At 38.3% G+C, this 20,092-nt stretch overlaps 1 protein-coding gene across 3 annotated transcripts in view; it reads right to left on the reverse strand.

The window, feature by feature from the left end:
- The window catches only part of RGS22 (regulator of G protein signaling 22), a 154,379-nt gene that overhangs the window by 82,610 nt on the left and 51,677 nt on the right, over window positions 1–20,092 (reverse strand). For all 3 annotated transcript variants that reach the window (XM_030937766.1, XM_030937765.1, XM_030937767.1), the window contains 3 exons: window positions 10,334–10,508; window positions 5,724–5,857; window positions 78–192 (listed from right to left, as the gene is read on the reverse strand). In XM_030937766.1, the coding sequence (XP_030793626.1) occupies window positions 78–192; window positions 5,724–5,857; window positions 10,334–10,508 (424 nt within the window). The remainder of the gene's footprint in view (window positions 1–77; window positions 193–5,723; window positions 5,858–10,333; window positions 10,509–20,092) is intronic.

The raw sequence follows: 20,092 nt of genomic DNA on the forward strand, positions 1-20,092 counted from the left end.
AGGAGATATTGATCAGTTAAATGAACAATCAGGTTTATTCAGTCCTCAAAATATTTATGAGTCCTCAAAATACTCACCTTAGGTTCTTCTGTATAAGTGTATCTTCTATCCAGCTGGGGCTTGAGACATTCAGAAATGTCAGTAAAAGATGTTAAGTGAATGACTTTGCTGCTTTCTGACATGTGTTTTGACCTAAATTATAAGGATGAGAACTAAAATTATAAGAATGAGAACTAACTGATCAACAAACAAATTCTGAGCACTTTTGGTATACATAGCACCAAATCTTAAGAGTACTTCTGAGCAATGCGACTCAGGAATAAAAGGATAAACATCGTTCTAGCCCTGAAGTGGTGGTTCAGAAAATGAGTCATAGTTATACAGGAAGACAATTCTCAAAATAACTGCTGGTTAGATGAATTCAAGAGGGTTTATTATAGATGCCAAATGACTGGGATGGATAATAAATATTTTGAGAGGGCAAGAATGAGAAATTCCTTCAACCTATATTAGTAATTTAAAAATAAAATATTTATTTGTGTTTTAATAAAATTCAAAAAAACTTTAATGTGTTATAGAGGGGCTCCTTAGATAGGAAAACAGTGAGCAATAAATGAAGGTGGGTATGGAAATCCTTGTTTAAAAGGCAGCAAAGATAATTTGCTTAGGGCAAGAAGACACTAACATTAAAAAGTGAACATTATATACTACATACCAAACACTGTGCTAGATATAATTCATATTATAATATGTAATCCTCACAGAGGTGAGATTCATATGGAATTATTTAGATTAGTTTGGGGTGAAATAATGGAAGACTTTGGAGTTAGACTAATGACTTTGGACATTATCTTTTTCTATTTTTTTTATCCAGCTCCCTCTCCCACATCCATGCTGTAATTATTCTAAAGCCTTATTTTCTTGCTCCAAAAAACATGCCTATTCTACCTTGCCAATATACTTCCACTCCACTCCATCAGCAGATTACCTGGCAGTTTCTTCTCACACAAAACGTATGTACAACATGCTTCAGTTTCCATTTCCTCATGTAGCAGAATGGCATGTTTCTACATACAGTACCACTGAGATTCTGAAAAAGCTAAACATTAACTTTCTAAGACTCCCTTGCAGCGAGACATAGCCATGAGACACAGTTGTGACTAATGAGATACAAAATGAAATGTGCTAGGGAGCTTCTGAGAAGCTTGCTTTCCTGACAAGAGGGAGAGGGTTAATGGAAATTGCCCTTCCTCCTCCACTCTGACTTGAAAGCCTGACATTAGGACCCGCAACACTGCTGACCATGAGGGAAAGGCCAAGAGCATCACAAAGATTCAGGCCCTAATCTTTCTGATCTATTGTACCAACACTGACAGTTGCCTATCATGGGATTTCTTGTTATGTGAGAAAAATTAGGTCAATTCATCTAAGCCATTGTTAGTTAGGTTTCTGGTATTTGCAGCTGAAAGCATTCTTGATATGAACAACAAACATATGCACCTGTACCCATCCTTACTTCTTTCCATGTTGTCTCAGGAAGAAGCGCCCCACCTCCTGACCATGGTTAATCTCATTCCCTTGGCTCTTGAACCTGTTCCTTTATTCTCCTTTTAATATGGAGACCTTCAATTTTTCTCATATATCATCAGCTTCTTCATTTCCTCTGGATTCTATTCTATGCATATCCACAGTCTCAAGTCTTCACCTTAAAAATACTCTTTCTGATGAGAACAAAAACCTTTAGCTAGACTAACCAAGAAAAACTTTTAGTGGCTGGGCACGGTGGCTCATGCCTGTAATCCCAACACTTCGGAGGCCGAGGTGGATGGATCACTTGAGGTCAGAAGTTCAAGACCAGCCTGGTCAACATGGTGAAACCCTGTCTCTACTAAAAATACAAAAATGAGCCGGAGGTGGGGGCAGGCACCTGTAATCCCAGCTACTCAGGAGGCTGAGGCAGGAGAATCACTTGAACTCATGAGGTGGAGGTTGCAGTGAGCCAAGGTTGTGCCACTGCACTCCAGGCTGGGGAGAGTGAGACTCTGTCTCAAAAAAAAAAAAAAAAAAATGAAAAACAAACAAACAAAAATATTTAGCTAGACTAACCAAGAAAAAGAGAGGACTCAAAGTACTTAACTCAGGAATAAAAGAGGATACCTCAATACCAGCCTTACAGAAATTAGAAGGATTATGAGGGAATACTTAGGACTATATGCAAACAAATTAGGTAATTTGATGAAATGAACAAATTCCTGAAGAGACACAAATTACCAAAAATTACTCAAAAAGAAAGAAAACCTGAATAGACCTATAGCAAGTAGAGATTAAATCAATAATTTGGTATCACCCCACACAAATAAAAGGCCTGGGTCCAAAAGCCTTCACTGGTGAACTCTATCAAGTACTTAAAGAAGAACCAATATGCAGTTCTTCCCAAACTCTTACAAAATTAGAAGGGGGAGGGGACACTTCCCAACTCATTCTGCTCGTTCTGGTTTTTTGTTTGTTTGGTTTTTTTTGTTTTTTTGTTTGTTTGTTTGTTTTGTTTGAGAGCCTCACTCTGTCGCCCAGGCTGGAATGCAGTGGCACAATCTGGGCTCACTGCAACCTCTGCCTCCTGGGTTAAATGTATTTTCCTGCATCAGCCTCCCGAGTAGCTGGGATTACAGGGTGCAAGCACCATGCCTGGCTAATTTTTGTATATTTAGTAGAGATGGGGTTTCACCATGTTGGCCAGGCCAGTCTCAAACTCCTAACCTCAAGTGATCCACCCACTTTGGCCTCCCAAAGTGCTGGAATTACAGGCATGAGCCACCATTCCTGGCCTAAAATTCTTCCTTCCCTTGGCTTCTATGACACCACTCTTTCCTTATTTGTACATCTCCCATCTCTCAGATTACCCTTTCTTTTTTTTTTTTTTCAGATTACCCTTTCTTGGTCTTCTCTTCAAGTTCCTTATTCTCTGCCTTTACTATAAACCTTGATAACTTAGGTCTCATTATATACTGCTCTTTCTCTCTCTCATGATCATCTCATCCATGCCCACAGCTTCAACTGTCCACTAAAGTGTAATGCTTCCTCAATTTTCTACTTGCAATTGATCTCTCTCCTGGGCTCCAAACCTATATTTCAACTGTTTTGAACATGTATATCCCAATGTATATTCTAATGTAGTTTTATATTTTTTATTGAGATAAAATTCATATTGTCAATACACAAAAAATTCGGATGTAGAGAAACTGAAACCCAATATAGTTTCATCTCATCCCTGGACTACTGGCTGGGCTTGGTGGCTCATGCCTGTAATCTCAGCATTTTGGGAGGTGGGAGGATTGCTTGAGGCCAGACCAGCCTGGGCAACATTGTGAGAACCCAGCTCTACGAAAAAAAAAATTAGTCAGGCATGGTGACACACACCTGTAGTCCTAGCTACTTGGGAGGCTGAGGTGGGAGGATGACTTGAGCCCAGGAGTTCAACGCCATAGCACTCCAGTCTGGGCAAGAGAGTAAGACATCTCAAAAAAACAAAACAAAACAAAAGAATACTTTAGGCTCTATATTCCTTCATTCAACAAATATTAATTGAACACATACTATGTGCCAGATACTGTACTATACACTGGAGCATTCACCTAGGAAGCACGCCAAATTAAAATCATCTGCCTCCTCCAGTCCTGGTTTTCCTCCTTCTGAGAATAACAAATTCACAGAAAATAAAGTAGTAGTTCTTAAACATATTTAAAAATGTTCAACTTCAGTCAAAATAAGAAATACTGTTTTGAAAATATATCTGTTCAGCAAGGGTAATGCATACTATGTTGGGAAAGGAATGGTTAAAAAAAGGCATTCATATATGCTGAAGGAAGTATAAGTTGTTATAACTCTGATGATATTTTATATTATCTAGCAAAATTTAAAAAGCACATGAGCTTTGACTCAAAAATTCTTTTAGGAAATTATCATATATATGAAATATTATATATATATTCAACAAATATTAATTGTTGAATTAATGTTGAATAATTCAACTTTTCTCTCAACTCATGCCTGTATGTCTTTTCACTTGTTTCATCACCTGAAAAATGAAGGCAATGCTTTCCTTACGGGGACATACATATATATATGAAATAGAGCAATGTATAAGAATATCCACTATAACACCGTTTGTAACAGAAAAAAATAGAAACAACATCATGTCCATCAATAGAATACAAATGCAAAGTATGGTATAAAATGAAAGAAGCAGACATAGGAGGAGGCAAGTTGACAAGAATAAGAATCAAAATAGATTACAGTATATCTATTGCTATAGCACAATCACTGCTATGGAAAAAAATCTAAGATATTTTAATGAAAATTTAAAATGAAAAAACAAGGCACTAAACAAGTGTATAACATGCCACTATTTTTGAACTATGTTTATATTTCTAATTTTTAAGAATAAAACAATTTCAGTAAATGACACACACACACACACAAAAACTCTCCAGTTGTTCTTGAGTTCATAGAGAATAATCTCGATTCTTTAATATGACAGATAAGAAATTTCACATTCTGAACCTCACTTATCTTTTCAGCTCATCTCCTACTTTTTCACTGTAATACTCTATACTCTAGCCATAACATGTATAGTTTTCAAAATTCAGCTTTTCTGTCAACTCCTGCCTATATGTCTTTTAACTTGTTTTATCACTTGAAAAATGATGATAATGGCTTCTTCATGGGGATGCAGTAAGAATTAACAGATACATGTGCCTTCAGAACAGTGTTGCAATTTTTTAAAAAAAGAATTAATTTATACAATGCAAGCAAAGTTTCAATGCCACAAAAGCTCATTAACTGCTACTTTTGGAAATGGCAGAGAAGGTGATTTGGATCAACCTCAGGTAGAAGGCAACTAGATAAGCTGAAAAAACTTACAAAAATAAATCTGCTTAAGGGCATCTGAGTGCTAACAATGTAGTTAAGAATAATTGAGCCAAAACCCAGAGAATTCACAGAGGTGATTTCAGCATTTGAGGCTGCTTTTTCCTGAGGCTTTGCTTATGAGAGTCAAAGACACTGGTAAATCCTTCATCCCTTTTTTTTTTTTTTTTTTAATGGAATCTCAATCTGTCACCCAGGCTGGAGTGCAGTGCAGTGGCACGATCTGGGCTCACTGCAACCGCTGCCTCCCGGGTTCAAGTGATTCTCATCCCTCAGCCTTCCAAGTAGCTGATACTATGGGCACATGCTACCACACTCGGCTAATGTTTTAAATTTTTTGTAGACATGATCTTACTATATTACCTAGGCTGGTCTCAAGCTCCTAGGCTCAAGCAATCTGCTTGCCTTGGCCTCCAAAATGCTGGGATTACAGCCCTGAGCCACCGTGTCTGGTCAGTAACAATGACAATATTCTTGAGAGTCTTATAAGTTCTCAAATTTGAGAAATATAGAATTATTGAATAGAGCCAAAAAAGAATTAGAGGGCAATCTTCTCAGAGAAGTCTTGAGAAGCTGGAGATCAGAGGCATCGATCTCTTTGAAAATTACTAATATCTGGAACTCTACTCCTAATTTAGAGTATTCATGCAAAGTATAAGCCTCTAATACATATCACTGAAAATTAAGAACCCATGTAAAAATATCAAAGTACTAGTTTTTAATTTCTGTTTAGTTTTTAAATTCTCTAAAAATCTTAGTATTGCAGAAAAGCACTTGATACAAAAAGTTGCACCTACCCTTTCTCAATCACATGATCCTTAGAAGAATCTGGATACAAAAGCGTCCTCTTCCAGGGCTTTTGAGTTGCTGTTTTTACTCCAGGTGATTTACTGGAAGATTTGGGAGGTTGTGATAAGCTGAATTCTTCTTTCTAAAAGATGGTAACATAATGAGCAAAATGAAAATAAGAGAGAGAGAAAAAAGCACAGCTTGCACCTATACCTCAGATTTATTCTGATCACTAGAGTACTTTTTCTTTCACTCTGCCTCCTACAATGCTTCCCATTAGAATAGAAATTTTTTCCTTTTCTAACTCCTACTTTTGCAAGCAGCAAAGTGGAATCACACAGCAATTTAGACTATAAAAAAGGAAGAGCCAAAGGCTTATATCCTTACTTCCACCATTGTGAAAGAAGACTCTTTCCTAGAGAGAGAACGTTGTAAAAACTATTCTTTTTTCTATAACTGAATAGGTATTAGAGCTAGATGTATGTATGTGTGGCGAGGGTTTGGGGGGTGGTGGTGTCAGCAGTCACAGGGCAGGCAAATGAAACAAAGATACCCTTGGTCCACATAAGAAGGGCTCTATATCTTAACAGTACTATTTCCTTACATTTGGGGGCATTTTTTCTTCATGGTTATTTTTCCCATTCTTAAAGAGTTATTTATGGTAAAAGTTAACAATTTAAATCCAGAATATGAGATGCATGGATTAAAAAAATTATAAACACCTAAATGTCCAATGGAGAATGGGATATACGTAAATGTAACATTCTATAATACTTAAAAGTAGTAGTTACAAAAATGATGGCACACATGGATAAATACTTATGATAAAACAGATAATCAGAAAACAAAAGTCTAAGTACAGTAAAACAAAAAATTCACAGAAGAAGCCTAAAAGAAAATAAGTTAGTAGTTGTCTGGAAGTAGGTGAGATCAGAAGTGATTTGTCTCTTCTCCAGTTTCCAAATTTACAGTAGTTTTATTATTTTTTTATAATTTCAAAAACAAACATACAAAACTTTTCTAATACGTCAACTTCCATTAGAATATTATATACATTGCAAGAAAGCAAGGAATATACTTATAATGTTTTATTATCCAGAACAAATAATAAAGCCTTATATATACTCTATGTAATAACTACTAATAATTTTTTAAGAATTCTATAAAGAAAATTAATAACAAGTATATTCTATATATAACTTCCCATATATAAGGGCTTACATCTGTTTTAGTAATTCAGAACACGGCATGACATGAAACAACACTCTGTAAATGAGAGTTACCACAGGAGGCTGAGCTTATTATTTAAAGTATATAATACAAAAGTAGCCAAATTTATAGAAACAGAAAGTAGAGTGGTGGTTACCAGGGGCTGTGGGGATGGGAAAAAGGAGAGTTGGTCTTTAATGGGCAGAGTCATATTTACAAGATGAAAAAGTTCTAGAGATCTGTTTCACAACATTGTGAATATAACTAACACTACTGAACCCATACATATAAAAAATGGTTAAGATGACAAATTTTATGTTATGTTTTTTACCACAATAATTTTTTAAGGCTTCTTAATAAACAAGGCTTCTAGAGATCTGTTTCACAACATTGTGAATATAATACTACTGAACCCATACATATAAAAAATGATTAAGATGACAAATTTTATATTATGTTTTCTACCACAATAATTTTTTAAGGCTTCTTAAAATAAAAAAACTAACATATTATATAGACAAAGGCCTATATTAGACTTTTTGAGCTTGCTGGCTTAGGTGAAAGCTAGAAGTAGCCAGAAAGTAAATGATGGGGATGGGTGGGGAAACAAAAACAAAACAAAAAAAGCCTAAGAAAGGGTCACAGTGGATTGTAGCGTAGGGCGATATAAAGGAACTGCTCTACACCATGAGTGTGATGGTAGATACACAATGTATACTTTTGTCCAAATTTCCAGAACTATACACTAAAAATGTTGAATTTTGCTGTATATAAGTTATACCTTAGTTTCTGTAATGGAAAAATAAAATGGAATTGAGGTCTATTCCTTAGAGTATTTTCTGCCAAGGAGAGAGAGAGTGAGATCAGAATAAGTTGTTCAACTAGAAAACATCAATGACAGCATACGGTAATAATTTTCAGGAAGTCAAATGAAGACAACAGATGAGAAGTCACATTTATACCACTTTTTCACACAAGCTAATCTCTGCCCACTCCTTTGGCATTGTTCTCTTATTCGAGTTCCTTTCATTAACCACGTCACTTATTTTTTCTTCCCCCTTTCTTTTCAGCTTGATAATGTTGTTTGTACAAATGTTCATATGTTATCAGATGATGTGCTTCCTGTACTACAGCTCCAAGATGAGGAGACATTCGTGCACTAAAGTGACATTAACTTAAAATGTGGTCCCCAGAGCAGCAGCAAAAGCATCACCAGGCAGAGAGCTTGTTAGAAATGCAAATGAGGCTGGGCGGGGTGGCTCAAGCCTGTAATTCCAGCACTTTGGGAGGCCGAGGCAGGTAGATCACCTGGGTCAGGAGTTCGAGACCAGCCTGGCCAACATGGTGAAATCCCGTCTCTACTAAAAATACAAAAAAAGTTAGCCGGGTGTGGTGGTGGGTGCCTGTAATACCAGCTGCTTGGGAGGCTGAGGCAGGAGAATTGCTTGAACCTGGGAGGCAGAAGTTGCAGTGAGCCAAGACCATACCATTGCACTCCAGCCTGGGCAACAAAAACGAAACTCCATCTCCAAAAAAAAAAGAAAGAAAAAAAGAAAAGCAAATGAATCCTTGGGTTCCACCCCAGGACTACTGGATTTTGATCTCTGAGTGAAGCCCAGAAATCTCTATTTTAACAAGTTCTTCAACTGACTTTTCTGAATGCTAAAGCTTGAGAACTACCAGTCGATAGTAGTGCTTCACATATGAATCACCTGAGAATCTTAATAAATTGCAGCTTCTAAAATGTGGCTCTAATGTTCAGGAAGGGTTGAGAACTTCAGTTGTAAGCCAATCCCCTGATTTTACAAAGTCACCCTGACCCATTCCAGATCAATTAAATCAGAATCTCTGAAGGTGAGACCCAGGCACTGGTATGTCTGAACAGTTCTTCAGGTGATTCTAATGTTTCCAGAGTTAAACCACAGACAGGGTTAAGGTCTCTCCGGCTCTAAAACACTACTTGTAGAAGTAAAACTTTAAAAACTGCATTATATATCTTCCTGCATTTTAAAATAAGACATCTGAATATAAAGCAATCTTTCCAAGAGGTTGTATGTGACTATATGGCCAATAACAGTTAACATGTGACACCTTTAACGGCCACTAAGACTAATAAGGCTCTTTACTTCTGAAACACAGGTAGTATCTACAGTTACTACATCTCTATGCCAAAATGTAGGGTTATTTCTTCTCTACAAAGTTAGTTAACTTTTCTTCTCTTTTTGAACTTCTCCCCTTTATGTTTTGTACTGTTTTCCCCACTTGAAAAAATGCTCATGACTTATAATTCAGCTATTGCTACTTCTCACTCATTCATTTAATTTATACTTACTCAGCAACTATTATGTGCCAGGCACTGTTCTAGGCACTGGTGAAATGCACTTAAAGAAAAGTTCTTTACATTCTAGTAGGAGGTAAAAGACAATAAAGAGGTAAATCACATTGTAATAAATATAGTAAAGCAAAATAAAGGAGGGCAAAGGGTATAGATAGTGATGGACGGTATGTGAGCTATTTTACATAAGTGTGCTTATATAGAAATAATAAGCCTCAAGAATAGCCTCTCTGATTAAATGGCACTTGAGCAGACACCTAAAGGAAGTGAGGGGAAAAGCCATGTGCATATCTGGAGGAAGAGTGCTCTAAGCAGGGCAAACAGCAAGCACAAAGCCCTGGAGATTTTTCTGTGGTGTCTTCAAAGAAGAACAAGGACACCAATGTGGTTGGAATGAAGTAAGTTAGAGTGGTAGGAAATGAAGTCAGAGGGTTAGTAGGAGCTTATACAACTGTGTAAAGACTTTGGATTTTATTCAGAGTGAAAAAGAAGACCACTGGAGAATTTTGAGAAGACAAGTGGCATGATTTTAGATATATATACATATATATATATATATATACTTTTTTTTTTTTTTTTTTTTTTTTTAGTTTGAGATGGAGTCTCGCTCTGTTCCTCAGGCTGGAGCAGTGGCGTGATCTCAGCTCACTGCAAGCTCCGCCTCCTGGGTTCATGCCATTCTCCTGCCTCAGCCTCCCAAGTAGCTGGGACTGCAGACACCTGCCACCATGCCCAGCTAATTTTTTGTATTTTTAGTAGAGATGGGGTTTCACCATGTTAGCCAGGATGGTCTGGATCTCCTGACCTCGTGATCCGCCTGCCTCAGCCTCCCAAAGTGCTGGTATTACAGGCGTGAGCCACCGTGCCCGGCCATGATTATATATTTTTAAAGGCTCACTTTGGCTGCTTGGTAAAGAACAGATTGTAGGTTTTCTTATTTCCTAAATGTTGCAGCTTGTACATTAGCAACAATCAAAACAAAGCTTATAATGAAAATTATCAGTGCACAAACACTCAAGCATACATATTTTACTACAAACTTAGTAGAGATCAAGGCATGAATGTACACCCTACCTGGATCTCAGGTATCTGTGGAATGCAAGATTTGGGTCTTAATGGCAAGAGGGTTGCCATTTGTGGAAAAGGGTCAATATCCTTCCTTGGTTTTGCTTGACGGAGGTGCCAGAATTTCAGTTCAGCACTAGCGTATTTTGTTGAGGGTGAATGAGTAACACAGAATCTTGGTGCCCTGTTTGTTGGAAAAATAAATGTAAGATTGAACTAAACAATAAGCCTCAAAAATGAAAAGCCTACAAAATACGTAATAGCTGTGCTCACAATTAACAGTCTTGCCATACTCCTTTTCTAATAACTTCTACTTCTTTCTCTACTGCCTAGCCTTGAAAAAATATTTTTCTATGATATGTCAGCTGCCTGCAATTCCATTCACTCACATAAAAAAGCAATATACATTGGGAAAAACACCATAAGTAAAATTATGTTCAAATTATTAGCTGCTTGATAAGAAAACTAAAAATAAAAAAAATTCGCTGGGCATGGTGCCTATAACCCCAGCTACTCGGAAGGGTGAGGCAGGAGAATTGCTTGAACCCAGAAGGCGGAGGTTGTGGTGAGCCAAGATTGTGCCATTGCACTCCAGCCTGGGCAACAAGAGCGAAACTCCAAAAAAAAAGGAAGGAAGGGAGGAAGGGAGGGAGGGAGGGAGGGAGGGAGGGAGGGAGGGAGGAAGGGAGGAAGGAGGAAGGAAGGAAGGAAGGAAGGAAGGAAGGAAGGAAGGAAGGAAGGAAGGAAGGAAGGAAGGAAGGAAGGAAGGAAGGAAAGAAGGGAGAGAGGGAGGAAGGGAGGGAAAGAAATCTGTCTATCCATAAAGGAATTTTTAAAACACCTTACAGTTTCTAGTAAAATAAATAAGAAATGTACTTGGGATAATTTTTAGGCACTTTGGCATTTATCTATAATAAAAATTGGTAGAATAAAATTAACATTTAAAACATATAAACTTTTTTTTTTTTTTTTTTTTTGACAGAGTCTTGCTCTGTCGCCCAGGCTGGAATGCAGTGGTGTGATGTCAGCTCACTGCAACCTCTGCCTCCTGGGTTCAAGCGATTCTGCTGCCTCAGCCTCCCAAGTAGCTGGGACTACAGACACTTGCCACCATGCCTGGCTAATTTTTGTATTTTTGGTAGAGACAGGGTTTCACCGTGTTAGCCAGGATGGTCTTGATCTGCAGACCTTGTGATCTGCCCGCCTTGGCCTCCCAAAGTGCTGGGATTACAGGCGTGAGCCACCGTGCCCGGCCTATAAACATTTTTATAATGCTTAAGTATGCTACTAAAGTAGGTTATAATGCATATTATTTATTTTCAAGCTTTAAATTTGAAGGTAAGAATTAATTTTATAATAATTTATATAAATCAAAGACCAACATTACTGCCAGAAACTTACGGAAAACAGTGTCTGGCACAATATTAAGGCCACACTTAATTGGATAGATATCATGGTATTCAGTATGTGGGCTAACACTTTATTGGATATAGGGTTAACTCCAGCTGTAAGAGCCTGCTGGTAATTGCTTCTTGGACCAGGTCTTCCCCTTAATGCCACAGCCCAAAAACTAATTCTTATTCCATATTTCAAGGCCTGGTAGAAAATTACTTCCCTTTAAAATAGGAAGAATGACTATGCATGATGGCTCATACCTATAATCACAGTATTTGGGGAAGCCACGGTGGGAGGATTGCTTGAAGCCAGGAGTTCAAGACCAGCCTAGGCAACATGCCAAGCTTGTCTCTACAGAAAAAAATTTTAAATTAGCTGAGCATGGTGGCATGTTTCTGTAAGTCCTATCTACTTGGGAAGCTGAGGTAAGAGGATCACTTGAGCTCAGGAGTTCTAGGCTGCAGTGAGCCATGACCATGCCACTGCACTCCTGCCTGACTGACAAAGTGAAACCCTGTCTCTAAAAAAATTTCAAAAATTTTAAAAATAAAGTAAAATAGGAAGAAGATGGATATCTCTCCCGATATGAACACAGATTGGAAGTGAAAGAGAATCCAATGTCCATAATTAGTGTAGGATCAGAAGGCATTCTGTATAGATCTCTGTGGTCATTCTATACTATATTTCGGAACCTTTACTTGCAGACTTGGAAATATTCAAAATTACATATTTGCATGTCAACCAGTAAGGGGGCATATCTGTAGACTTTTATCAAATAAATCATACATGGGATGGCTGGCAGAACTCCTCACGGCCCATGGTGATGGTGGCTGTGGGGTAAGGCTCCTCCACCTTTGGAAAGGGGAGGGAACAGTGGGAAGCACTACAAGTTATGCTTTGAGTGTCAGCTCAGCCACAGTACAATAGTACACCAGGTAGATTTCTAAGGTGCTTGACTCTAGTCCCTGACTCCTGGATGGCAACTCTGGACCCACCTAGGGCCTGCGGGAACTTGCCACCCTGAAGGGAAGGACACAAGCCTGGCTGGCTTTGCCACCTGCTAGTTGTAGAACCCAGGGCTTTGAGCAAACATACACAGTAACCAGGGAGTGGTTACAGTAGGGCTTGGGCAAGACCCAGTGCTATGCGAGCTTCAGATCTGACCCAGCACAGTCACAGTGGTGGTAGCCACACTCCACTCCCAGCTTTAGGTGGCTCAGAAGAGAGAGAGAGACTCTGCTTGGGAGAAAGTAAGGGAAGAGAACAAGAGTCTCCACTTGGGGTCCAGAGGATTCTCCCGGATATTGTCCGAGACCATCCAGGAGGTACCTCTATGAGTTTGCAAGAACAACAGCATTACTAAGCTTAGTGTGCCCCCTAAAGCAGATACAGCTTATATCACAATATCCAAGTCCTTTCAAATATCTGGAAAGCCTTCCCAAGAAGGATGGGTACAAACAAGCCCAGGTAGTGAAGACTACAATATCTACCTGATACGGTTTGCCTCTGTGTCCCTACCCAAATCTCACCTTGAATTATAATAATTCCCACATATCATTGGAGGGATCTGATGGGAGGTAACTGAATCATGGGGGCAGGTCTTTCCTGTGCTGTTCTCCTGATAGTGAATAAGTCTCACAAGATCTGACGGTTTTATAAATGGGAGTTCCCCTGCACAAATTGTTTTGCCTGCTGCCAAGTAAGATATCCCTTTGCTCTTCCTTTGTTTTCTACCATGATTGTGAGGCCTCCCCAGCCATGTGGAACCATGAGTCCATTAAACCTTTTTGCTTTATATATTACCCAGTCTCAGGTATGTCTTTATTAGCAGCATGAGAATGAACTAATACAGTAAACTGGTACCAGTAGAGTGGGGTCTGCTGTAAAGATACTGAAAATGTGGAAGCAACTTTGGAACTGTGTAACAGGCAGAGGTTGGAACAATTTGGAGGGCTCAGAAGAAGACAAGAAGATGTAGCAAAGTTTGGAACTTCCTAGAGACTTGTTGAATGGCATTGACCAAAATGGTGATAGTGATATGGACAATAAAGTCCAGGTTGAGGTGGTCTCAGATGGAGATGAGGAATTTGTTGGGAAATGGAGCAAAAGTGACTCTTGCTATGTTTTAGCAAAGAGACTGGTGGCATTTTGCCCCTGCCCCAGAGACCTGTGGAACTTTGAACTTGAGAGAGATGATTTAGGGTATCCAGAGAAAAAAATTTCTAAGCAGCGAAGCATTCAAGGGGAAGCACAGCATAGAAGTTTCGAAAATTTGCAGCCTGTCGATGCAATAGAAAAGAAAACCCATTTTCTGGGGAGAAATTCAAGCTGGCTGCAGAAATTTGCATAAGTAATGATAAGCCAAATGTTAATCATCAAGACAATGGGGAAAATGTCTCCAGGGCATGTCAGATACCTTCACAGCAGCCCCTCCCACCATAGGCCTGGAGGCCTAGGGGAAAAAAAATGTTTCTGTGGGCTGGGACCCAGGGCCTCTGCTTTGTGCAGCCTAGAGACTTCATGCCCTGTGTTCCAGCTGCTCCAGTGTGGCTAAAAGGGGTCAAGGCACAGCTTGGGCCATGGCTTCAGAGGGTGCAAGTCCCTCTGAAGCCTTGGCAGCTTCCAAATGGTGTTGAACCTGCAGGTGCCCAGAGGTCAAGAATTGAGGTTTGGGAAACTCTGCCTAGATTTCAGAGTATGTATGGAAATGGCTGGATGTCCAGACAGAATTTTGCTGTAGGGGCGGGGCCCTCATGGAGAACCTCTGCTAGAGCAGTGTGGAAGGGAAATGTGGTGTTGGAGCTCCCACACAGAGTCCCCACTGGGGCACTGCCTAGTGGAGCTGTGAGAAGAAGGCCACCATCCTCCAGACCCCAGAATGGTAGATCCACCAACAGCTTGCACTGTGTGCCTGGAAAAGATGCAGACGCTCAATGCCAGACCATGAAGGCAGCGGGAGGGAGGCTGTACACCGCAAAGCCACAGAGGCAGAGCTGCCCAAGACCATGGGAACCCACCTCTCACGTCAGCATGACCTGAACGTGAGACATAGAATCAAAGAAGATCATCTCAGAGCTTTAAGATTTGGCTGTCCTGCTGGATTTTGGACTTGCATGGGGTCTGTAGCCCTTTCGTTTTGGCCAATTTCTCCCAGTTAGAATGGGTGTATTTACACCAATCCTGTACCCCCATTGTATCTAGGAAGTAACTGACTTGCTTTTGATTTTACAGGCTCATAGGCAGAAGGGACTTGCCTTGTCTCAGATGAGACTTTGGACTGTGGACTTTTGAGTTAATGCAAAATGAGTTAAGACTTTGGGGACTGTTAGGAAGGCATGATTGTGTTTTGAAATGTGAAAGGAACATTAGATTTGGGATGGCCAGGGGCAGAATTATATGATTTGGCTTTGTTTCCCCACCCAAATCTCACCTTGAATTGTAATAATTCCTATGTGTCATGGGAGGAACCCAGTGGGAGGTAATGGAATCATGGGGGTGGGTCTTTCCCATGCTGGTCTTGTGGTAGTGAATAAGTCTCATGATATCTGATTTTTATAAATAGGAGTTCCCCTGCACAAGCTCTCTTGCCTGCAGCCACGTAAGACACCCCTTTGCTCTTCCTTTGTCTTCCGCCATGATTGTGAGGCCTCCCCAGTTATGTGGATCTGTGAGTCCAATAAACCTCTTTCCTTTACATATTACTGAGTCTCAGGCATGTCTTTATTAGTAACAAGAGAATGGACTAACTCTTCAATGCCCAGACACTGAAGAACATCTGCTAGCTCAACATCATTCAGGAAAAAACAACCTCACCAAATGAATGAAATAAGGCAACAGGGACCAATTCTGGAAAAACAGAGATATGTGACCTTTCAGACAGAAGATTCCAAATAGCTGTGTTAAGAAAATTCAAAGAAATTCAAGATAACACAGAGAAGAAATTCAAGATTCTATCAGATAAATTTAACAAAGAGATTAAAATTGTTAAACAGAATCAAGCAGCAATTCTGGAGCTCAAAAATGCAATTGGGATTCTGAAGAATGCATCAGAGTCTTAACAGTATAATTGATTAAGAAGAAATAATCAGTGAGCTTGAAGACAGGTTATTTGAAAATACATAGCCAGAGGAGACAAAAAAAAAAAAAAAAAAAAAAAGCAACAATAAAGCATGCCTTAACAGCCTCAAAAGGGCAAATCTAAGAGTTATTGGCCTTAAAGAGGAGGTAGAAAAGACATAAGGGTAGAAAGTTTATTCAAAGGGATAATAACAGAGAACTTCTCAAACCTAGAGAAAGATATCAATATCCAAATGTAAGAAGGCTATAGAACACCAAGCAGATTTAACCCAAAGACGACTACCTCAAGGCATTTAATACTCAAACTCCCAAAGGTCAAAGATAAAGAAAGGAACCCAAAAGCAGAAAGAAAAATAAACAATATACAATGGAGTTCTAATACATCCAGCAGGTGACTTTTCAAAAGAAACGTTACAGGTCAGGAGAGAGTGGCATGACATATTAAAAATAATGGCAAAAACCACAATAACATTTGCACCAACCTAATATTTAAAGTGCTGAAGGAAAATCCTTTTACCCTAGCATAGTATATCCAACAAAAATATCCTTCAAATATGAAGGAGAAATAAAGACTTTCCCAGACAAACAAAAGCTGAGGGATTTCATCAACACAAGTCCTGTCCTACAAGAATGCTAAAGAGAGTATTTCAATCAGAAAGAAAAGAACGTTAATAAGCAATAAGTAATCACCTGAAGGTATAAAACACACAGGTAATAGTAAATAAACAGAAAAACACAGAATATTATAACACTGTAACAGTGATGCATAAACTACTTTTATCCTAAGTAGAAAGACTAAACAATGAACCAATCAAAATTAAGAACTACAACAACTTTTCAAGACATGGACAGTACAATAAGATATAAACAGAAACAACAAAACATTTAAAAGTAGGGGGACAAAGTTAAAGCATAGAATTTTTATTAGTTTTCTTTTTGCTACGTATGTTTATGCAATGTTAAGTTCTTATCAGGTTAAAATATGGGTTATAAGATAGTATTTGCCAGCCTCATGGTAATCTCAAACCAAAAAACATACAATGGATACACAAGAAATAAAAAGCAAGAAACTAAATCATATTGACAGAGAAAATCACATTCACTAAAGGGAGACAGAAAGGAAGGAAAGAAAGAATAAAACACCACAAAACAACCAGAAAACAACAAAATGGCAGAATTCCTTACTTATCAATAATGACATTGATGTAAATGGGCTAAACTCTCCAATCAAAAGACACAGTGGCTGAATGGATGAAAAAACGAGGCCCACTGATATGGTGCCTACAAAAAACACACTTCACCTACAAAGACACATACAAACTAAAAATAAAGGGATGGAAAAACATGTTCCATGTCAATGGAAACAAAAAAAATAAATAAAAGCAGGAGTAGCTATATTTATATCAGACAAAACAGATTTCAAGACAAAAACTGTAAGAAGAGACAAAGAAGATTACTATATAATGATAAAGGGGTCAATTCAGTAAGAGGATATAACAATTTTAAATATATATGTACCAAATACTGCAGCACTCTGATATAAAAAGGAAATATTATTAGAATGAAAAAGAGAGATAGGCCCCAATGCAGTAATAGCTGGAGACTTCAATCCCCCACTTTCAGCATTGGACAGATCTTCCAGAGAGAAAAATAACAAAGAAATTGTATCAAAGTCAATGTCCTCATTGTGATATTGTACTATAGTTATGCAAGATGTTACCACTGGGGGAAAATATATGGAAGATACACAGTATCTGTTTGTATTATTATTTTTTTATTTTTCTTTATTTTAAAAAATGGTTTTAATAAAATAGAGGGCATACTACGTTGCCCAGGATGGTCTCAAATTCCTGGCCTTAAGCAATCCTCCTGCCTCAGTCTCCCAAAGTGCTGAGATTACAGGCACAAGCCATCATGCTCAGCCTTCTTTGACTGTAAGTCTACAGTTATCTTAAAATAAAAAGTCTAGTGCAGATAAGTGACACAATCAGATCGATCACAGTCACATGGTACAATTCATTGATCTTCAAATGGTATATATTTTTTTCCACTATGCCCATTCTCTTTCCCTTGTTTCAAGTCCCTCAAGTTCCCAGGTAAAACATTACCTCCCCTCTATATCCTGTGCATTTATCACACTTTCTTTAGTTTTACTAATATCATATGTATATTCTTCCCATCATACTATGACCACAAGGATTTGATCATGTTTCACCCTTGTATTCTTAGCATAGCACTTAGCCTATAGTAATACTCAAAAAAAGCTTATTAAGATGATAATAGCAACTCTAGCTACATGTATACACACACACACACACACACACACACACACACACACACACAAATTTTATGAAATACCAATCATCAAAATGTCAGGTGTAGAAGAATGTGTTCCAAGCTGACAGCCAAATCAGGAACATACCCCTATTCACAACTGCCACAAAAAGCATACCTAGGAATATAGCAATATAGCTAGGAATACCTAGGAATATAACTAAGTAGGGAGGTGAAAATTTTCTACAAGGAGAACTACAAAACATTGCTCAAAGAAATCAGAGGCGACACAAACAAATGGAAAAACATTCCATACTCATGAATAAGAAGAATCAATATAATTAAAATGGCTATACTGCCCAAAGCAATTTATAGATTCAATGCAATTCTTATTAGACTACCATTGAGATTCTTCACAGAACTAAACAAAAGTACTTTAAAATTCATATGGAACCAAAAAGAGCCTAAATAGCCAAGGCAATCCTAAGCAAAAAGAGCAAAGCTGGAGCCATCACACTACCCAACTTCAAGCTATACTACAGGTCTATGGTAACCACAACAGCATGGTACTGGTACAATAACAGATACATAGACCAATGGAACAATAGAGAATGCAGGAATAAGACCACACACCTACAACTATCTGATCTTTGAAAAACCTGACAAAAACAAGCAATGGGGAAAGAATTCCCTATTCAATAAATGGAGCTAGGATAACTGGCTAGCCATATGCAGAAGACTGAAACCGGACCCCTTCCTTATGCCATACACAAAAATTAACTCTAGATGGATTAAAGACTTAAATGTAAAACTCAAAACTATAAAAACCATGGAAGATAACCAAGGCAATACCATTCAGGAAACAGGCACAGGCAAAGATATCATGACAAAGATGCCAAAAGCAACTGCAACCAAAGCAAAAATTGACAAATGGGATTTATCTAAACTAAAGAGCTTCTGCACAGCAAAGAAAACTATCAACAAAGTAAACAGACAACCTATGGAATGGGAGAAAATTTTTGCAAACTATGCATCAAACGAAGATCTAATATCCAGCATTTATAAGGAACTTAAATTCACACACACACACACACACACAAAACCATTAAAAAGTAGGTAAAGGACATGAACACTTTCAAAAGAAGACATACATGTGGCCAACAATCATATGAAAAGAAGTTCAACACCACTGATCAAAACCACACTGAGATACCATCTCAAGCCAGTCAGAATGGCTATTAGTAAAAAGTCAAAAAAAAATAACAGAGGCTGGTGAGGTTGTGGGGACAAAGGAAGGCTTATACACTGTTGGTGGGAGTGTAAATTAATTTGATCACTGTGGAAGACGGTGTGGCAATTCCTCAAAGACCTAACAATAGAAATACCATTTGATACAGCAATCCCATTACTTGGTATATACCCAAAGGAATATAAATCATGCTGTTATAGAGACACATGCACGTGTATGTTCATTGCAGCACTATTCACAATAGTGAAGATATGGAATCAACCTAATTGCCCATCAGTGATAGACTGGATAAAGAAAATGTGGTACATATATACCATGGAATACTATGCAGCCATAAGAAAGAACAAGTTCACGTCCTTTGCAGGGATATGGATGCAACTGGAGGTCATTCTCCTCAGCTAACTAACACAGGAACAGATAACCAAATACATCACATTCCCACTTATAAGTAGGAACTAAATGATGAGAACACATGGATACACAGAGGGGAACAACACGCACTGAGGCCTATCAGAGGGTGGAGGATAGAAAGGAGGAAGAGGATCAGGAAAAATAACTAAGGGATATAAGGCTTAACACCTGGATGATGAAATAATCCTACAACAAACCCCTAATGACACAAGTTTACCTATGTAATAAACCTACACATGGAGCCCTGTACTTAAAATAGAAGTTAAAAGTAAATAAATAAATAAAATGTAAATTCTGCTGAAAAAAAAAAGAATATGATCACCAAAGTTAAAAGGCAACTTAAGTACTGTTCTACCTTATTA

The sequence above is a fragment of the Rhinopithecus roxellana genome, chromosome 9 (genome assembly GCF_007565055.1).
Source record: "Rhinopithecus roxellana isolate Shanxi Qingling chromosome 9, ASM756505v1, whole genome shotgun sequence".
Taxonomy (NCBI): Eukaryota; Metazoa; Chordata; class Mammalia; order Primates; family Cercopithecidae; genus Rhinopithecus; species Rhinopithecus roxellana.